At 48.5% G+C, this 19,523-nt stretch overlaps 9 protein-coding genes across 9 annotated transcripts; 4 read left to right on the top strand and 5 right to left on the bottom strand.

The window, feature by feature from the left end:
• Positions 1-1,467: 1,467 nt before the first annotated feature.
• N7525_001190 (uncharacterized protein) lies at positions 1,468-2,091 on the bottom strand (the record flags this gene model as incomplete). The annotated part of the gene is made up of 1 exon (XM_061211794.1): positions 1,468-2,091. The coding sequence occupies one exon, from the start codon at positions 2,089-2,091 to the stop codon at positions 1,468-1,470; it is 624 nt and encodes a 207-aa protein (XP_061071020.1).
• A 2,240-nt stretch (positions 2,092-4,331) lies between these two features.
• N7525_001189 (FAD-binding oxidoreductase) lies at positions 4,332-5,798 on the top strand (the record flags this gene model as incomplete). The annotated part of the gene is made up of 1 exon (XM_002558177.2): positions 4,332-5,798. One exon carries the CDS (start codon positions 4,332-4,334, stop codon positions 5,796-5,798), a length of 1,467 nt encoding a protein of 488 aa, XP_002558223.1.
• Positions 5,799-6,234: 436 nt separating this feature from the next.
• Positions 6,235-8,584, bottom strand: N7525_001188 (sodium:solute symporter family protein; the record flags this gene model as incomplete). The annotated part of the gene is made up of 4 exons (XM_002558178.1): positions 6,235-7,548; positions 7,648-7,925; positions 7,984-8,245; positions 8,297-8,584. 4 exons carry the CDS (start codon positions 8,582-8,584, stop codon positions 6,235-6,237), a joined length of 2,142 nt encoding a protein of 713 aa, XP_002558224.1.
• Positions 8,585-9,148: 564 nt separating this feature from the next.
• Positions 9,149-9,571, top strand: N7525_001187 (Nitrilotriacetate monooxygenase component A/pristinamycin IIA synthase subunit A; the record flags this gene model as incomplete). Its single annotated transcript, XM_061211793.1, is given in 3 exon segments — positions 9,149-9,193; positions 9,216-9,407; positions 9,419-9,571. 3 exon segments carry the CDS (start codon positions 9,149-9,151, stop codon positions 9,569-9,571), a joined length of 390 nt encoding a protein of 129 aa, XP_061071019.1.
• A 712-nt stretch (positions 9,572-10,283) lies between these two features.
• Positions 10,284-11,374, top strand: N7525_001186 (zinc-binding alcohol dehydrogenase family protein; the record flags this gene model as incomplete). Its single annotated transcript, XM_002558179.1, has 2 exons — positions 10,284-10,620; positions 10,674-11,374. The coding sequence occupies 2 exons, from the start codon at positions 10,284-10,286 to the stop codon at positions 11,372-11,374; spliced, it is 1,038 nt and encodes a 345-aa protein (XP_002558225.1).
• A 114-nt stretch (positions 11,375-11,488) lies between these two features.
• Positions 11,489-12,784, top strand: N7525_001185 (uncharacterized protein; the record flags this gene model as incomplete). Its single annotated transcript, XM_002558180.1, has 1 exon — positions 11,489-12,784. The coding sequence occupies one exon, from the start codon at positions 11,489-11,491 to the stop codon at positions 12,782-12,784; it is 1,296 nt and encodes a 431-aa protein (XP_002558226.1).
• A 374-nt stretch (positions 12,785-13,158) lies between these two features.
• Positions 13,159-14,213, bottom strand: N7525_001184 (DUF3431 domain-containing protein; the record flags this gene model as incomplete). The annotated part of the gene is made up of 3 exons (XM_002558181.2): positions 13,159-13,222; positions 13,275-13,844; positions 13,900-14,213. The coding sequence occupies 3 exons, from the start codon at positions 14,211-14,213 to the stop codon at positions 13,159-13,161; spliced, it is 948 nt and encodes a 315-aa protein (XP_002558227.1).
• A 789-nt stretch (positions 14,214-15,002) lies between these two features.
• N7525_001183 (uncharacterized protein) lies at positions 15,003-16,729 on the bottom strand (the record flags this gene model as incomplete). Its single annotated transcript, XM_002558182.1, has 2 exons — positions 15,003-16,621; positions 16,684-16,729. The coding sequence occupies 2 exons, from the start codon at positions 16,727-16,729 to the stop codon at positions 15,003-15,005; spliced, it is 1,665 nt and encodes a 554-aa protein (XP_002558228.1).
• A 799-nt stretch (positions 16,730-17,528) lies between these two features.
• Positions 17,529-18,734, bottom strand: N7525_001182 (Rab family GTPase; the record flags this gene model as incomplete). The annotated part of the gene is made up of 3 exons (XM_061211792.1): positions 17,529-18,221; positions 18,382-18,602; positions 18,689-18,734. 3 exons carry the CDS (start codon positions 18,732-18,734, stop codon positions 17,529-17,531), a joined length of 960 nt encoding a protein of 319 aa, XP_061071018.1.
• Positions 18,735-19,523: the final 789 nt, after the last annotated feature.

The following is a 19,523-nucleotide window of genomic DNA, read 5'->3' as shown; positions in this document are numbered from 1 at the left end:
GGAATGGAGAAAACACTGCATCGATTGACTGTCTCGCACGAGGAGAGGAGGGAGAGAAGGAAAGGAGAGAGAGCTATCATACATGGAGGTTCTATCACATTGTGATGCCTCAAAGGCATCCAACAATTGTCTTGCTTATCTCACTACGCCCAACCGACTATATTCTATACATATTTTAAACTAGCGCTACTAAATTACCTGACAGATGCAAATCTGCAAGATCGCTGCAGGGCTAGCTGGGTAGGTAGGTAACGGTCATAAGCCCTACCTATACTTCGGACAAGCGTAACTATTGAATCATACTAGTGCCCTTGATAATTAAAAATTTCCCCTCTCTTATATTTCTATTCAACCTCCTAGTTATCTTCTGGTCGCTCAACTAGACAATCTTGCCTCTATCTCTCGGCTCTAACTACGATATTCTATTTCTCTCTGCCCTTCCTTTAACGTCAATATGGACGCTGACTCAACAACAACTACAATCCTATATGTTGTTATGCTTATATTCTCGATCGCTTTCATATGCCTGCGAGTTGAGGTAAGCCCTTTATGACCAATTTCAGAATTACGCTAATAGTATTCAAGCTTAATATACTATGGAGTTGGATTCAACAGGTGGAAAACAAGATAGAAGAGAAATGATCCTAGTTAAGACAGACGCTGTTTCCGAGAAATCAGGTTCCAGCCCTGATTACAACCTGTATTCAGGTTTACTTTTTCGGACATTTTGTGGTGGCCTTCCAACCTTAGGTACGTTAGTTGGCTGGCTGTGCTAAGCATTCGGCTAATATTAGGTAGTAAAGGAGGTGCCAATCACTGTGTGGGGGTTTGCTAGAGTATATGCGATGTTTCTCATATGATACGGAATGATTTTATTTAGGAAATGATTTTTCTTTTACGCGTCACGGCCTCGGAATAGAGTGCTTTGCTCCTATTGATAGTCTAGCTGGCTGAAATCGATCTGGTTTTCTTACTATAACTAGCTGGAGTGGCGTTAATCGTAACATTTAACTTTTATAGGGAAGCTGAAGAAGGCCGATGAAACTGTGAAGAGACTACCTTAGTTTAACTCATCTTCCTCATTAGGGAAGTAGATGGAAGGAGCAAGTTGAAAGTGAAGGCACTGTTATCCGATCAAGGCCATACCAAGAGAAGTGCTTGACTATGGAGACTGGGAAAATAATGGAAAATAATCAGTATATTTGAGAATTTCACAGCACCCAGGAACATAGTTCTCGACCGAAGAATAAGAAGTCTTCGTAACCAGCGGTCTAATTACACTTCTACACAGGTTAGAAAGAATTCCAATAGATAGTCAATCTACACTATGGCATATAGATGTCAAAATGAAGATTCATTCTCTGTATTCTGAATATTATATACATCCATTCAAATCCAATCACTAGTTCTGACACCCGTGTACCACAACGCTCCAATCAGAAATATAACCATGGCCGATGTAATCATTCATTGCCTCCGTTCATTGGCCTCATCCACAATAAACATTATAAGCCTCGTAACGGGACCACCCCGACGCTTTGGTCTTTGAGCTCGTACCTTTTCACGGGTTTGCCCCTGTAGATGGCCACCCTCCAACTCCAATGAATTCTCTTCTTCACTGGCGACACTGGTTTGTTGCGTGTACTCTGCGGCGGGTCGTACTTGAAGTGTAAGGCCGATACCCAGGCATAGAAGAACAACAAAAATCTCTCCAAGGACAGACATCACAAGCTGGATTGTGACATTTCCTGACAGCATATTGAATTCGGCCTTTTGACCGAAGGTGTAGATGAAAGAGTATATTAATCGCACGAAGATCAAGGGGAGAGAGACTCCAACAGCCAGGAGGAGGCGGTGTTCTCCGTCCTCAATACTTTGAGTTCGTTTCAAAATCAGGAAGAAAAGTCCGAACACGCCGATCCAGGCAGTGAGATAGAAGATGAGCGCAACCTTCGATTCTGTGGTCAAAAGGCCATGGGCAATATTGGAGTTTTTTGTAGCGCCGACGATGCTCAGAATCACGCCCACTAGTGCAAATATCCCGACAAGTCGGAATACTTTCGGAGGTAGAGGCTTGGCGGTCGTTCGCATAATAGAATCATTTCTGAGAAATGTGGTTAGCTGCAATTCATCAAACTCCACGAGTAAAGGTGCTGCTCACGCTCGTGATAAAAGGCCAATGCAAGCCAACAGTAATGGCGACAGTCCGAGTGAAGTACAGACAGACCAGGTAATGTATAGATTAACATTGGAAGGATATTGAATTGTGGCCAAATGGCATGCTGCGCCAACAATGCGGGCAAGACAAAATAGGATAAAAAAGAACCAGCCCGAGCTCCTTTTAAAACCATGATGGAATGCCATCCAGATAGAAACGAAGAGGGTTGGAGAGTAAACAATGATCTCTAGGATCGAGATCCCATGTCGATAATCGATGGCCATAATCGCAAGTGAGAATGAAGGGCTACTGAAATCAAGAGGAAAACAGAGATTGTGTGATGCTTGTATTAACCTCAACCCATGGGACATTGTCTGCCATTTAACTGTTCCAATGTCACCTCAGCTCGCATTGCTTTCCTATCTGTCTCTTGTCGTAGGGCAGTGCAAAATGATTTCGATAATCAGACCCACGCGCCTTATGGAAATATAAGAGTTAGGGACAATCCACTCGAAAGGATCATTGGCCAATCGCATCTACTCAAGCACGCGGTGCATACTATATTCGGATTAGCGCATCCCTGGCTCAGCCTCAACTCCACAAACCCATTGCTTGGTCAACAGTCTGACAATCTCCAGGGCTATGTCGCATCTCCTACCGCAAAAGTCTCCAACTCGATAAGTTGGATTATTCCTCTTCTCGGGAATCCCAGACATGCCGCTTGTCATCTTGGTGACTACATCATCGCTGCTTCCAGGATTTGCAATTCACGGGCAAGTGTAGACAAGTCATGATAATGTTGACAATTGATGTAATATATATAAGGATAACGGCGCTTCGCTAGATCGGCCGGACTGGGCATTATCGCTACTTTTCACTGCGGTCGCCGTCTCTCCATTATTCGCGGCCGTTGGGACATTCATTAGTCAGAAACCTTTTAGTGTGTTATCATTGTGACTCGGCTCCATATGCTGCCCGGTTTTAGACTTGCCAGTCGCTCTCGCCCCCAAATTGAGAATAAGGTCGGGAACTTTGGGCTCCGACGTGGTAGGTCTGTCCCATACTGTGAGCGGCGTAGTGATGAGAACGTGAGTCTCCGAAATGCTGAGATAGCAATGATCTCAATGAGACAAGATGGTCCAGTAAATTCGCACGATGGTGACCTAGCTGGCAGGAGAAGTCCGAGAAGGGATAGTATCATCCAACTAGCCACCTACAGACGGGGTGATCTGGCAGAGGCCAGAGGGAGAGAGAGATAGAAGAAGGATTGATTCTCTGACTGGGTGAGGCTAGCTAATATACTAACTAGCTAGCAAGCAAGTGCAGCCTGTCACTGCCATAACACGGGGGAAGCCGGCCTAGGGTAATATGCTATCGGTTTCTGGAAAGGTACGGCATTGAAGGGGCAAACAATTCTATTTGCCCGTTTTCTCCCAGATATTCCGTAGTAATCGACCCCGGAGAGAACCGCTAAATCAAGTGAATATATTATCTAACTGCGAAAGTCGGTTCGCCGTTTAGAATTTCATCATGTGCAAGGGTGGCAAACGCCAACACTGAAAAAATAGGCCTACTTCATAAAGAGGACTAGCGGATTGATGGGACATGCTCTATGTTTCGTATCCCTAACGGCCTAGCTTTGCTGCTCCTAATTCTACCAATTTCTGTTTTACCAGGGTAACAAGTCAGTACTATCGATGCGCCTACTCAAAAACAATCATGTTCCTTGGCTGGATTATACATGTCCGCGACTTGAACTGGATTGCACAGGCCGAGGTCAATATAGAAGTTTCAGCACTATTTACCGCAATTTGTACAATTTTTCCATAAACCGACAACCCTTGCGTTTATCACTGGGCCTGTTCCTCGTGGATGCTTCCCCGCATCCCAGCTATATGGTAGAATGACCGTTGATCGACATGCCAAAAAGATTACGATCACCGTCTCTCAGACCTTTTTAGGCCTATCGCTGAAATTCTTCGCATTTCTACCGTTTATCGTATTCGCGTCGTATAGATATGCCGAGGTGCTTTTGGTATTAATCACCACGCGTAGATGAAAGGAAGTATAAGAATGCGCTCGATTTGTTGGTAGATCTAGCTTTTTATTGTCAGAGCAATTTACCCAATTTTTTATTCTGTTTGCTGCTTTGTTCCGACTTAGCATATCAATCATGATATACTTAGCCTTGGCCCTAGTGGGCGTTTTGGGGTCTGTTGGTTCATTGGCAACTGACCCCGGTCCGGCAGCTTGCTCCAATATAACATCGCAACTGGGATCTTCCAAAGTCGTCACCAGCAAAGCTAGCTTGGAATATGTCGCTAGCACTGAGTATTGGAGCACGCCCCAGGATGCCTACAAGCCATCCTGTGTCGTCTATCCTTCATCCTCAGAGGATGTCTCTGTGGCTCTTCAGGCCATCCAAGCATCCGGCAGCCGGTTTGCAGTCAGAGGAGGAGGCCACAACCCTAACAATTTTTTTTCGTCAACCGACAAAGGCGTGCTCATTAACTTGAGCAACCTCTCAGCAAAATCGTATGACCCAGACACCACGCTTGCAACATACGGACCAGGTGGTATATTTGGCGACATATACGACTACTTCGGGGATTATAACCGCACTGTGGTTGGAGCTCGACTCTCCGGGGTGGGAACCGGTCTCGCTCTAGGTGGTGGCATGAGCTATCTCTCTCCCCAATATGGCATGGCCTGTGATTCATTCAGGGAGCTGGAAATTGTACTTCCTGACGGTCGAATCGTGACAGCGTCCAATACTTCCAATGCTGACCTGTTCTTTGCGTCCCGTGGTGGCGGAGGCAATGCCTATGGTGTTGTAACAAAATATACGGTCCAGAGTTACCCTATCGGGCAATTTTTCGCGGGCAATATCATCTACGCCTTTCCCCAGAAGGATACCGTCGCTGAGGCAATTAGTAACTTTATCCGATACAACGCCGACCCCAAAGCTAGCATTATCGGTACTTACGAGAAGCTGCCCACCCCGGATTTGAATCTCAACCTGGACGAGGCCATCATCATGTTCCTAGTCTACGATGGCCCTGACGCAGGCGATGCGTTCGTGAACTTCACGAGTATTCCACATCTCCTCGACACTACTGGTCTAAAGTCCTACCCCGAGGTAGCCGATATGCCACTTCCAATCGCCACCGAGGCTTCACGCGGAAACAATATCTTCCGTGTTGGAGTCCACCGGGCTGATAATGATGAGTGCAAGAATGCCCTGGATGTGTGGCGTAATTGGGGCGAGTCGAACAAAGGCAAATATCTACTCCTTTCGCTTGATTTCCAGCCTGTCCCAAAAAGCTTGACAGACGCCAGCAAGGCGCAGGGTGGAAATGCAATGGATATGCCCGACGGTCCATGGTTCTGGTTGAATTATTTGATCACAACGCTGCCGGGAATGAGCCAGCCTGACTATGATGCCATACAGTTTAGCTTCCGTGATATGGTTGCGTCGACAACCAATGCCGAAGGTCTTCCGTTGTTTATCAACGACGCAAACTATGATCAAAATCCTTTATCAACCTTCTCTACATATGGGAAATTGCAAGAAATTAAAAAGAAGTATGATCCGGATAACTTCTTTGCTGACAAGACTGGGGGATGGTCATTTGACTAGTGGCAGTGCAATTGTCAGTATAGTACTCGACTTTGAAAGGTCTTGTTTATAGCCGTCGATATAATGCAAGATACTAGTGTTTGATCCACACCATAGCCAAATCATATGTGGATTGTTGGACAGATTGTTTCACATAAATGCCGATGTTGTGGTCTCAAACACCATGATCTCATTCCCTCACCTCGGCAGAATCAGCAGAAAATGTGTCATTTATAGAGTCATTTTTACTATTGGATTAGTGTGATTAACACTTCGGCGTAAGCACCTGTTAGCGCTCCCTAGCCAATCCACTAGGTTTCGTCCCGATTGAAGATATTGTATAGTAGAAATATGTGCTTTTAAAGAGCGTACAAAGTTTGTTGAGTTGGAGTATCATTGGGTTACGCAGCTGTGTTGGGCGATATTTCCGAATTACCCAATTATCCATCGAGCTCGTCTAACTTCTCTTGGCCCTGTCTATATACTCTTTGGAAGACTTCCAGATACCCCTCGCACCGATCGCAATATCGTGCCATCCATCATAAAGTGGGAAAATCACAACCGCCCCAAAAGCAGCGAATTGCCAAATGATGCCAACAACTACCCAACCACTGAAGAACGATTTCGTGAAGATGTAGTCACGATATAGCGGAAGAGGCCAAGCAACGAACGTGATCAGCACAATAGCCCCGAACATATACCAAGCAATCTTGAGCCATCTGTACAGCTCATCCAACGTTGCGTCGTCAAATGGGTGCTGAACATCGAGGTTGATTTCCTCGCAATTTTGGGACGAAGCCTGCTTTGTATGATTCTTTTCGTCCTTGTCTCCAATCTGCTCCGGGTCGTTGTTGATGCTTTCTGGTTGACTATCGACAACTGGTTTAACAGACTCAGCTACACCCTTCGAATCACTTGCGGGGTCTTCCTGGCTGATTTCGTTCAATGTGGTAGTATCTGGGGGGCGCGGCTGGGCTTTTGCTTGATCTGCCAGTTCAATTCGAAGGAACACCCTCCAGTCGAACTTATAAGGCTTGTAGACTGACAGTACAACGGAATAGAGGGCCGGCGTAAAGAAGGAAGCGATGGCAGCATACAGTGCCGGATAAGGATTTGTAGTGGTCGTGATGTTGATAGTGCCGTACATATACTGGGTTGTTGCCAACCAGACAGCGAGACCTGTAAAGAAGCCAAGAACGGGAGAGATAATTGCAGCTATCCGGGTCTGCCGAGACCAGAACAAAGTTAGAATCATAGGGATGATTCCCGGGCATGAAATGATAGGTCTCAGGTACCCGATCCATGTCATGTTTGCCCCTCCATAATTGAGAGCGATGGAGATGCCGGTGATAAAGACACCGTGGATAACCACAGTCAAGTGGCTTACTCCCACAATTTGCTTGTCGGTAGCCTTTGGGTTGAGGTATGTCTTATAGATGTCATAAGACAAGATGCTACTGACAGCGATCATTGAGGAGGAAACGGTACTTGTCAGAGCCATGAACAAAAGGAAAAAGAATCCAATGATACCTTTGTCTCCGATGAGTGCTTTGATGGTATATGGCATCACCATGCCCGAGCTGACTTCAGTGGCGGTAAGCAAGCTAGGGTAGGTGGGAAAAATTGGTGTATCGTGAATTGCCCTCGTTGCCAACCCTATGACTGTGCCCAGACCCCAGGGGATACCGAAAACAGCCAATGCAGCGATATTATATCCTGGCACTGTTGCCTTGACCTCCGTCGCAAAGGACTTTTGCCAAAATGCGGTGTCCTACCAATGACATATTAGCTTTTTAAAAACTTGACGTTTCGTGAATATCGCTAGTTTTTGCTAGGGCCTTTCAAATATTGTCTTGGGAAGTCCACTTACCATGACGACAAGTGCCAGGTTTCCAAATTTTAGAATCAACCCCCAAATAATTGCATCCTTAGACTTGAATGTAAGAAGTGAACCTTCGTAGTTTCCGGGGATGTAATTATCCGCAGCTGTTGCAATAAGTTTATCATACAAGCCACTTAGTCCGCCAACCGACGAGTTTGTCAAAACAGCGATCGTAAAATAGATGATGAGAATAAGGGCAATAGCAGTGTGCAAAAAGTCCGTCAGGAATGTGGCCTTCAGGCCACCGACGGCTGTATAGAGGACAACTATAAAGAAGTTAGCTCTTGGTTCCTGAGATATTCTCAGAATAGAAATAACACGGACCTCCGAGGGGAACAAGGATAGTTGCCGCTACATAGTGCATGCCGGAAACACCATGAATTAGCTGAGAGCCCGTCATAATCATCGAGGCGCAGCCGAAGACGTTGTTGACGAGGTTGAGCACAATAAACACGAGATGCCCAATCCTGCCATAGCGCATCCGAACCACTTCAAGCGATGTATGAGCATAAGGTACCCGAATCTTGGCCATAACACCGAGTGCTGCCATCAGTGCAATTTGGAAACAGAGACCAGATCCCCACCACTATGGCCCATTAGTCGTGAAAAGGCATTTGAGGGTATTGAGGTAACATACCAGAGGCACTGCAAGACCGTATCTATATGTCATAGCCGCGCACAATACTGTTTCGTTTATCCACATCCAGGAACTGAAAACTGCAGACGCACACAATCCTCTCCCTACGGATCGGTTGGCAACCATGAACATTTCCGATTTTCCAGAATCTTCAGCAAGATATGCTTTCTGCACCTTGACGGCAATCAAAATGACACCACAGAACAACACGCTGAGGCCAATGAGAAGGCCATAGGCCGCCCCCTGCGGGATCAAAGCCAACTTGGACGTATCTATCGTGTTAGACATGTCTGGGCAAAGTAAAGCCAAGTTCAAAATCGCAGGACGGAGAAATATTTATTGTCAGGAAGGTCCACCACATGTTCAATGCCAGGGCCTGGTCCCTGTAGATTTGCAGCCAATTGACATGCTCTGAAGGACTGCATAGCAATCAGAGTTGCCATATGGGCGACATATCTCACGTCGTCCATGTCCGCAATTGCGTTATTCGGAATGAGTTGTAGAGACGCGACTAACATGTCTAGACATAGGGTGATTGGAAGATCGAAACCAAGCTAATAAGGTAAACATACGGTGATTGCGGAACGGATGTGGGTGCAAAGGGGATTTTGGTTGGGATTGCGTGCCTTGACTTCCAGATTGCGATAAAACGAGTTGAAATCGCGAAAGACCAGGATGACTGCGTACCCCACAGAGACTATTTTATCGGCCGATATGGGATTCAAAATATTCATCTCAAATGTCGAATACCGACTGCAAACGGGAGATTAACCTCCAATAACCCTGTGCGATGGTGACACCGCTTGGCGTACACTTCTGCCCGTTAAATGTACAAAGCGGTCCCCGGGCCATATGGTGCCTGGGCTATGGAAGCACCCTAAAAAGCAAGACCGATCAGTACAAATATCTGTCATTCTAGACCGAGCTAGCTCAGTCGCTTGACAAATCCGGTTTCTATGCGATGTCCATTGCGCACACCCGGGGGGCGTACGATGTATACAAAGGCCCCAGTAATGTTGTGCCCACGTTGGCATCAGGCGCACAATTTCCCGTCATTGACCCGTTGTACCTTGTTCGTCCCATGTCCGCTGTCACACGGAGCCTCATTTTTGTGAGTTCCAGTGTGGGCATGCGAGAAACCGTACGCGCTCGCATGCTGACTCTCTATCTGGACCATTCAGCCAGGGTCATATGGTGTGGAATATTGTCACTTCGTACTCGGACGACGCAGCCCGAAACCATGAGTTGAACGAGCAGATTCCTCACTATGAGTGATACGCAATAGCGGATGAATACCTCGGGGTGCTTTACAAGCTCTGGGAATGAAGCTTCCGAGACGACGCCGACAGCTTGGAGCGTACGTTGCTAGCGATGGTGCGAGAGGTAAAGCAAAGGAAAGTATTTTGGAGTGCCTAGGCCTCATTTCTGTGGCCAACCATTTCTGTTCCAAGTCGGTGTCTCTGAGGGTGGTGGTCAATTCGGTAGAAGGCACGGAGAGGCAATATTCATCGGTGGTCAGATCCCCGAGTGTACTCGCTTGATAGTAAGTAATATGCGGGATATTGCCAACCAGCAAGGCCGTGATCTCAGTCCTATCAAAGTCATCGTGGTGCCACGGCTCGCGAAGTGGTTATTGGATCGAAGTGTTTCCCTGGAGAATCCTGGAAGCAAGTAAGTGGCGGGTAGGCGAGACCATTCCTCAGACTATACGAAGAACTGGTTATAGCCCTTCTGTTCGTCTACATGTATGTACAAAGTACGGAGTACTACCAGTCTTACCAATATACCTGGAGTCTCGTGGACCCACTTTCGTATGACCTCATTTTTCCCCGGCTCAATTAGTAATTCGACCCGGAGACCGTCGGCCCGAGTCCTCGGGACATTCTTACAAATCAAATATATTCCAAGGTTCATATAAATCATTTGAACTGACCCGTTTGAATACAACCAAGTCCCAAGTAACAAGTCTCAAGTCACAAGTCGCAAAATGAAAGAAGCCATTATCGACAAGACCGTTTCGGTCATCATCCGCGACGTTGACATCCCCACTCCCAAACCCGGCCAGGTCCTCATCCGGGTAGTGGTGTCGGGTACCAACCCGAAGGATTGGAAAGTCCCCAAATGGCAACCAGATACTGTCCTGAACCAGGGAGATGACATCGCGGGGTATGTGGAGGCAGTAGGGGAAGGAGTCCGGAACTTCCGCAAGGGAGACAAAGTGGCGGCGTTCCACGAGACGCTCAGCCCGCATGGAAGTTATGCCGAGTACGCCATTGCATGGGAACATACAACATTCCACCTCACCGAGAAGACCAGCTTTGAAGGTATGTTCCCCGCGTCCTGATTATTATGAGGATGAAACTAAACATATTGCTAGAGGCTGCTACTATCCCCCTCGCTGCGATGACTGCTGCTTTGGGCCTATATCAAGAACTGAGACTGCCTCTACCTTGGGCTCCTGCTGATAAGCCCACACCGCTGGTTGTGTACGGCGGTGCCACAGCGGTTGGCGCATTTGCGATCAAGTTCGCTCAGCTATCGAACATTCACCCTATCATCGCTGTTGCAGGCAAAGGTGCAGCCTTCGTTGAGACGCTGATCAGCAGAGAAAAGGGAGACACGATCGTCGACTACCGTGAGGGTGATGACGCGGTCCGCTCGGCGATCAAGGCTGCCAGTAAGGGGACACCCATTCACCATGCCTACGATGCCGTGTCCGAGAAGGGAAGCTATGTGAATCTCGGCGCTGCTCTCGATGCACCTGGGAGGATTACTGTCGTTCTACCTGCAGAGCCTGATAAGGTGAAGGAGCAAATCAGCATCCATCGGACTATGGTTGGGTCTGTTCATATGGCCCCTGCTGAGGGCCAGGCTCTTGGTGATAAGGAATTCGGAGCTGCTTTCTTCCCATTTATTGGCCAAGGTCTGGCACAAGGTTGGTTCTCGGGCCACCCATATGAAGTGAGGAAAGGTGGATTGGGGGGTCTCGAGGGCGCATTGAAAGATCTGGAGGCCGGCAAGGCTTCTGCGGTGAAATATTTGATTAAGATTGCCGAGACTGAGGGAGTCCAGCAATAGTTATATAGCCCGAGAAAGTGATCTCAAGTTACTCTGCGAATGCCATGACAATCATGCTACAAGATGTACGCCAAGCCAGATCGGGTTATATAGATCGGGTAATATAGATCGGAAATGACATCACCGATAAATTCTCCAAGTCGCGCGCACGAACAAACCCCGTGGACTGCCTCGATCCCAATTATCAAGGCCCAACACCCTCATCCTGCTATGGCAAAACGCACACTCGATGCATTCTTCAAGCTGTCAACCACCGCTCCAAAACGTCCTAAAACCGATCCCATCGAATCCAACACCGCAACCGCAATCTCACCCCCAGAGCCAAACAGCATCCCAACCGAAGACACCAAACCACCAAGCCAGCACCCAAGCTATCCAATCCCAATCGCCCAACTCCCTTCCCACATCGAAGTAGGCCTAGAACATGCAACCCCAGCAAACGCACCCCGGGAAATCAACAACCAACCAAACCTCGACCTCCTCCACTTCCAGCCATACATCCCGCGCGCAACAGCAAACGAGCTGTTCAAATTCCTCCGTCGCGAGCTCCCCTTCTACCGCGTCCAATACACAACACGCCGCGGCGACATCGAAACGCAAATCAACACACCACGATGGACAACAGTCTTCGGAGTCGATGAGACATCGACTTTCATCCAAGAACAGGATAACCCCAACAACCTCGTTCTAGTAGAAGCAAAGACCAAAACCCCAACCCCGAAAACAAAATACCACTGCACACCACGCCCAATCCCAGCTTGCCTCGATCTCCTACGGAAACAGGTCGAAGCAGCGAATGCAAGCGCAAATGCAGATAATAAAAGCCCCGGCTATAATTTCTGCCTAGTAAATTACTACGCCAGCGGAGACGACAGTATTGCGTTCCACTCCGATGACGAGCGTTTCCTCGGACCCGAGCCGAATATCGCCTCGCTGTCACTAGGCGGCGAGCGGGATTTTCTAATGAAACATAAGCCTTTCGTATCAGGGGGAATTGCGAACCGGACGACGGGTGGATGCGTGCCTAGTGCTGCGCGCTCAATGCCCGGGCCGGGTAGCACCAGTGCGACGCGGGGGAGTTGTACGGATTCGGGTGCGACATTGAATACCGTCTCTTCTCCTGGGTCTAGGCCAGCTGCTACGGTGCCACTGCAGCAGATCAAGATGACTCTGGGATCAGGGGATATGGTGGTTATGCGCGGGGCGACGCAGTCGAATTGGTTGCATAGTATTCCCAAACGGAAGGGGAAGGCAGGGGAGGCGACGAGGGGACGGATTAATATCACCTTTCGCCGGGCTGTTGTTCCTGGCGGGACCAATAATTATTATCATTATAATGTTGGTAGTGGGGGGATGTATCGGTGGGATGAGGTTGCCAGGAAGATGGTTCTGCAGGATAGCAAGGTATAGCTACGCGGTAGCTACCCAGTGTATGATTGAACAGGAATAAGATTTGAAGGAAATAGAATATACATGGGTGCCGTAGCACGAAAGGAATATCTCATGCTCATGACTTGGACGTGCAACTCGAGGCGAGACAGATGATATCACTGTGATAGCCCTCCCGGCACATTTCAGTCTTTGTACAATTGCTTCTGACAGGGGGAAAAAAATAGACATTGAAGCAAGTCATCATACGGCATTGGCACTGCATCTTCCCAGTAACCATGGTATTTCTCCCCTAGGGAGTTACGGCAAGTGCCGGGTAATAAAGAAACGTATTCTGGTTCGAATACAAGAGAGCTATGGGCCCTTGTGGGCATCAGAACCGTGATTTGGAATAATCAGTAGTTAAAGATGACTTCTTCGCCGTAGACATCTGCGTAGCATTGGAACAAATCAGGGCAGCTACAATCAAACATGTTAGCGGGGGAAATAATATAACTGCAGGACAACTTACAAGACAGGATCCTTGCCGAAAACGATGTGCCATGAGTACTCCATAATGTTCGAGGTAGCCTCGTCCGGCAGGTCATTGTCCATCACCCAGTCATACATGCGCTGGTAATCGGTACGGGGACGCTGGAGAATCTGCTCTCGGGAGACGGCAAACTGGGAGCAGCACGGGGCAGCGATTTCGCGGGGAACCGGCTCGCCAGGGAACAGCTGTTTCCACGCAGCAGCGTAATGAGCCTCACCCGGGCTTTCGGGATTCGGGGGTTGACGGAATGGTTGGATGGCCGAGGGACATCCAGGGCTCAATTGGCAACGCAAGTTGACAAAGCCTGCCTGTTGCACGAATTCTTTCTGCAATGCCCGCACCGAGTCCACGTTGCTGTAATCCATGGTGTCGATATGCCAGCCGGCAATTACGCCGTCGCGGTGACTGTGCAGGAAGACCACAACGTCCGGAAGGTCGTCGTAGTGGTCGACCAGGTATTGAAGGTAGGGGAGAGCCTCGCGACCCTTGTTCTTCGGTGTGTGCGTCGGGGCATTGGTATCGTCGACGGTGTAAATGACGCTGCGCCATCTGGAGATATTCATTAGGCTGTCTTCTTCTGGGAACATAGTCGAGTCACACTTACTCTGACAGTTCTGCGCCAACCCAAGCGGTATCTTCCTCCTTGCGCTTGCCCATCACAATGGCACCTTGGTTAGGGACCACGATTTCGGTGGTCTGGTAGATTAAAGCGGGTTTATTATCCGACGCAACCCGCCATTTCCGTTGCGGTCCATTATCAGGTTCAGGTTTTGGTCTGAGGGATGTGCGGAAGGAGCCGGTATCGAAGTGCCATATATCCTGAAGCGATTCACCTTTGGTCTTCAGATTGCGACAGACCAAGACGAGAGTGAGGATAATTAGTGCGGCAGCGGCACTAACACGGAGTGACAACCTCATCGCATAACGTGATTGTCGGGTTCGAGGGAGAGGGTATAGGGGTGGTGAGTGTGAGAGAGAGATGAGAAGAGGCCAGTGTCTCAGAACGCAACCTTAGGGAAGTAATAAGCACCGACCCATGTGTGGAGGCCGGGGATCAAACTGACTCGCGTACTTTGAACGCGAGATGACGAAAGTGCCGAGTCAAGGGATGAAGTACTTCAAGAAGGAATGGAATCAATTGAAATAAGTAATATGAGGCGGAAGAGGTCCCTTTCTCCAGGAAGAGAAATGGTTAAAAAATAAATGAAGAAACGGGGAAAAAAAAAAAGGGAAGTCGGCGCTTTCCTTATTCGGGAGAGCGGACTCCGGCTGTTTCTGTTTCTGATCCATTTTGGGACATTGGGGGAATTTTGATTGGAGGAAATGAAGGATCTCGGCCAATCTGCTTGAGTTTATTTTATTTATTTATTTTAATATTTTTGATTTCTGTAATTTCATTTATTCAGGGGTACATAAGGCTTACTCGACTGTGTAAGGTTACTTCGACGCTTAATATCAACCTGGTCCAGCAGTTGATGTACATTCCTGAAACCATTTCTCCATTGGACACTATACATGATACACATCCCATGCAAGGGGATATCTCCCGTGTTTGAACTAAGTGCAGATCAATTTTCAATCCTCCGATATACTCCAACGCCAAAACTAAAAACGGGTATGACCAACGCCAGATACAGTTCCAATCCAAACCTAAGACATCATCCCCAAAATAAACCCAAGGCAGCCACCAAGATAATATCCAAGACATCAGCCACGCACCGGCAAAATATTCACATCAAAATACTCCGAATCAGGCGCCAGCCGACCAACCACACACCGCAGACTAGGCAAAACATCCAACGTTCCCTTCTCAACCGCCCAATGATGTTCCGCTAGATGAGCCAGAAAGGTATCCAGGTTTCCATAAACCTGCGTCGAGCCCTGTGCCATCGCACAGCAGAAGACACAACAAAAGGTGCCGCGGGGGGTATTAGGAGCAAAATGCGCCGCCGGGTCCCGCTTACAAGGTACGTGTGATTTCGCCAAGAACTCGAATCGATAGCGAATACCGCTGGCTTTATGCGTACGCACGCTTTCCTCGAATTGCGGGTTGTGGCTGGAACTCTTACGGGCCATGGGTGCTTCAAACGCGCACTTCGTACACCGCAGCCATGACTGTTGCGTGTAATAACCCGTTCCGGGCTCGGAGTAGATCTTGAATCCACGAAATCCCGTGTGCACCTTCCACGCACCTTTGCAGAACCCGAGGTAGTTGTTCATTTTGCTGGGTGGCCATAGCGGTCGGATTGCTTGGGTAGATCGGTCAGTGCTGCTTCGGGTGGAGGGGTTCGACGTGTTGGAGTCTGTTGAGGCCGTCGAGTTTGCGGAGACGGAATCTTGGCGGACTTGTGTGGATGGGGAGATCGGCGAGAGGAGGTTGTGTTCTTCTTCGATCGGGGTATGGCTGATGGCGTCCTCCGAGTCGGAGTCTGTGGGGCTTTCTTGCTTCCATGGGTTGCCCCAATACACATCGTGGGGTATCGAGCTTGATCGCAGCTTGGGTCTACGCGGCGTGGCCGGTCTGATATCAAGTTGTGGAATCGGTCCTGGCGTCGGCGGCGACGCTTCGTTATTTCCTCCGGGCTGTGGTAGGTAACAAGGCTCGGGCGCTGACGACGGGAATGACGGTATACTCCAACGACCTGGCCGGGGATGGAACAAGTCGCCCATACTGCTCACAACTGAACCAATGCCCGATGATCGCGTGCGAGGTCTTGGGTTGGTAGCCTCACTCTCTTTCGCTGGCCCCGGTGTCTCCGTCGGTGACGCACAGACGGCCTCCGGTAGGAACTGGCCTTGTGTATAACTACCTGGTGATACAGGATATCTGCCGGATGGATAGCCCATCTCCGTTGTATGGAACGGTAAGTATCTATCCGGACCTTTGGTGGAATGTCCTTGGCCATACAAGTTCATCCCATGATAGGTCGGCTCGATAGACAGCGAAAAAGACGGTGGAACAGGCGGTGGCCTCGAGAGACGCTGGTATAAGTCTCCCAAAATAAGTATAGTGCGAGCGCGACCCTGCTCGGACTCTGTCTGTAACGCCATCAGATCCAACGTGGTCCCCCGCTCCTGCGCCTCGCGAAGGTGTCTCAGCATCGCCCCTTGCAATTTGATGATAATATCTTTCATCTGCTCACGAGCGATCGAGTCACCTTCCTCGTATCGCCAGCCAAGCTCTTGGCGATGCTGGTCGAACCGAGATTGGATCTCAGTACGGCCGCGTGCGAGCGACCGTTCTAGTTCCCGGGTGGACTGGCGCTCGTGGTATTTCTTCCTAATGGCAGTAAACATCCTCGTTCCATCACTGTAGGCGGAGACGACTGTTTGCCGATTTGGGGTTGTTAATCTCGTCTATTGATAATAGGACAGGAGATGTTCTTACTAGCTGCCACACAGGCTACGACCGCAATCACCTCCACCCCGGACATGGTGAGTGAGATGGAATCAAGGATGGATGGAACTGAGGGGTTGAATACGAGCACAGTCTGTTTTGGTATCAAAAAATAAAGTAAAAGAGATAGACGAATTATTTTGGATATAAAACAAAAAGCTTGGAGGGGATAAGAGAAGAGAAGAGATATGCCCAGCAAATGGACGTATTTGGCAAAAGAAATTTGGCCCTAAAGTGTGACGCGGACATGGATTCGATTGAAATTATTGAAATCGACAGGTCCCTTCTGATAGCAAAAGCACAGTCCACCTGGGCAGTTCTCTTCGATTGGCCCCGTGGGTTCTTTGACCAATTGGGGGAGGAAATTCTCCGCTGTAAGCGAAATGAGGGGGTTCAGCCTGGGTAAGAGTGTATCATCAGGTGAACTGCATGACCTTGTTTCCCATTAGTATGGCGTTATAGTAAAACCATCCATAGATACAAGATATACATCTTCATAGAACCATCATAGTGCAAATCAGTGGCGATCGATGATCGGATCCACCGACTCCACAACCGATTTATAGAGACGATCCTTTCAAGTGACATATGCTGATTGTATATGGCATCCTTATTGAACAGAGGAACAGTATCTTCATTCATGCATAGCTAACACCAAATAGAAACAAGACAAGGCCGTAACCAATCCAAGCCCTAACTACACTATTCTAACCCATAAATTCATACATAATCAAACAAAAAGTACAAAGGAAAAAAAGAAAAAAGAAGAAGAAACGCTAGCTCAAATGCAAAGACAAGAAAAAGCAAAGAGCACAAGCCCCCATCCTCTTCAATGATCAACAACATCGTCCCTTATTGCGTGACGCACGCATAACGCGCTCCTCGTCGGCACCAGCGACATTAACACCGGGTGCCGCCAAACCCAGCCAACTCCTCCTCTTATCACCATGACCAAGCCGGAAACTCCCCGTGCCCTCCACAACCCCAGGGTTGAAAGGCCCGACGACCCCATTCGCCATGGGCGTACCAGCAATTGACAAAGCCAGCTCGCTATCCCGCCGATTGCGCTGCTCGACCAGCTTACGCGTGATAACGCGGAAAACTTCATCGATTCCCTCGCCATCCCGCGCGCTGATCTCATGACAGCAGTCCCACCCAATCTCCTGTCCCCAGAAAGCCGAACTGCGCTTCGAGTCCGGACTCTGCAGTGCTGCAGCGCTGGCGCTGGCGTTCGATGCGCTGCCACCACTCCCTCCAAAGACAGACGTTCCAAAGCCTAGCCCACCCATGCCTGCTGTTGCGGTTGGTGGCGGGGTGGAGGCTTGGGTTGGGTATAGTTGTTCGGCGACGTATGCGATTGTGCGCTCAAAGGGGACGCGGCGGCGGGAGGGGTCGTCGGCGACAATGTCAGATTTTGTACCTACGACATGGATGATGAGGGAGTCTGTGCCGTCATCGTTGGGTGTGATGTTTTTGCGGAGTTCGCGTAGCCAACCGGCCATTTCTTGGAAGCTGTTTTGGTCGGTGATCTGTGTACCCAGTTAGTGTTAGTGTTTGCGTGGCTTTTTTCTTTCTTTCTTTCTTTCTTTCTTTCTTTCTTATGTTGTAGGTTGCGCATGTATAGGCAACAAATACAACAAACGCAAGAAGAATGGAGAGGGGAAATGGTGCGGGAGTGGATGCACTGACATCATAGCACAGGAGCACTGCTTGGGCTCCTCTGTAGTAAAGTCTCGACATGCTGCGAAACCTCTCTTGTCCAGCGGTGTCCCATATCTGTAATCTTACTATCGTATCGGAGGTGGAATCAAGGACGCGCTTCGTCACGAACGACGCGCCGATGGTTGAAGCCGCTGCGGGGTTGAAGGTGTTTTTACAGTATCTCTCCACGAGCGCAGTCTTTCCCACCCCTGTAATTAACGTTAGTACACTGTTTGGTTCAGTTTCCAATCTTGAGTATATAGATTGGAAACTGGGCACTCCCCGGACGACATACCCTGTGCTCCAAGCACCACAATCTTAGCTTCAAGGCTTGAACTCATGTTTCCCCGAGGTTGAGGAAGCGGGGGTCAAGGTTTTGTATTCGCATTATATGTGCACAGAAGCCAAATCCTTTGACAACGCGAAAGAAAGCAATCAGGTCAAAGGGAGATTTCAAGAAGAGATGAAAGAAAAGAAAAGCTGATGTTCCGGGCGGTATCAGCCGATGTTCATATTCACGAGGTCACCTGCACGTGTCTTGGATAGCAAAAGAAGAAGGGGGGAAATAGAAAAATGAAGAAAGTAACTATGCAACTCTCTATTAACCGGACTTTATCTTTCATGCTGATTGGTAACCTGAGATTCAAGGCATATATACAGGCGAACAAAGGGCTGAAGTTAAACTGTCAGCCTGCAAATTAATATATTTTACTTATGTTGATTGGTTTTGCCCAGGTTCTCTTGGGGCGATTATACCCGTGATGATCCTCGTGATGATTATTTTAATTTGTGAGGACTATGAATGGTCCCCTTGCACTGGGGTCTATCAGCCTCATGCAAGGCAGCACCCGCATGAGTCACTATTAAACTCAACCCTAAAGAGGCAGGTTTGACGTTGGCACATGCAGGGGCATTTACGATTTACATACTCCGTAGGAAAAGAGTAAATATAATGTGTTTCTCCTCTAGTGATATCATGCAAAGCGCATGTACATGAAGCTGGCAATTCCCATGGCCGACCAAACCATTTTCGGAGGTCATTATCAAAAAAAAACAATAGCACTATACTTTGAGTGCAGACAGGATCATCCGCCGGCATCAGGCGGTGTCATCCTCCAGGCCAGAAACAA

This window comes from Penicillium rubens, assembly GCF_028828025.1.
Source record: "Penicillium rubens strain IBT 27055 chromosome Unknown utg000001l_segment0_segment0, whole genome shotgun sequence".
Classification (NCBI taxonomy): Eukaryota; Fungi; Ascomycota; class Eurotiomycetes; order Eurotiales; family Aspergillaceae; genus Penicillium; species Penicillium rubens.
The sequence above is the reverse complement of the archived record's forward strand: the minus strand, read 5'-3'. Positions and strand labels throughout refer to the sequence as shown.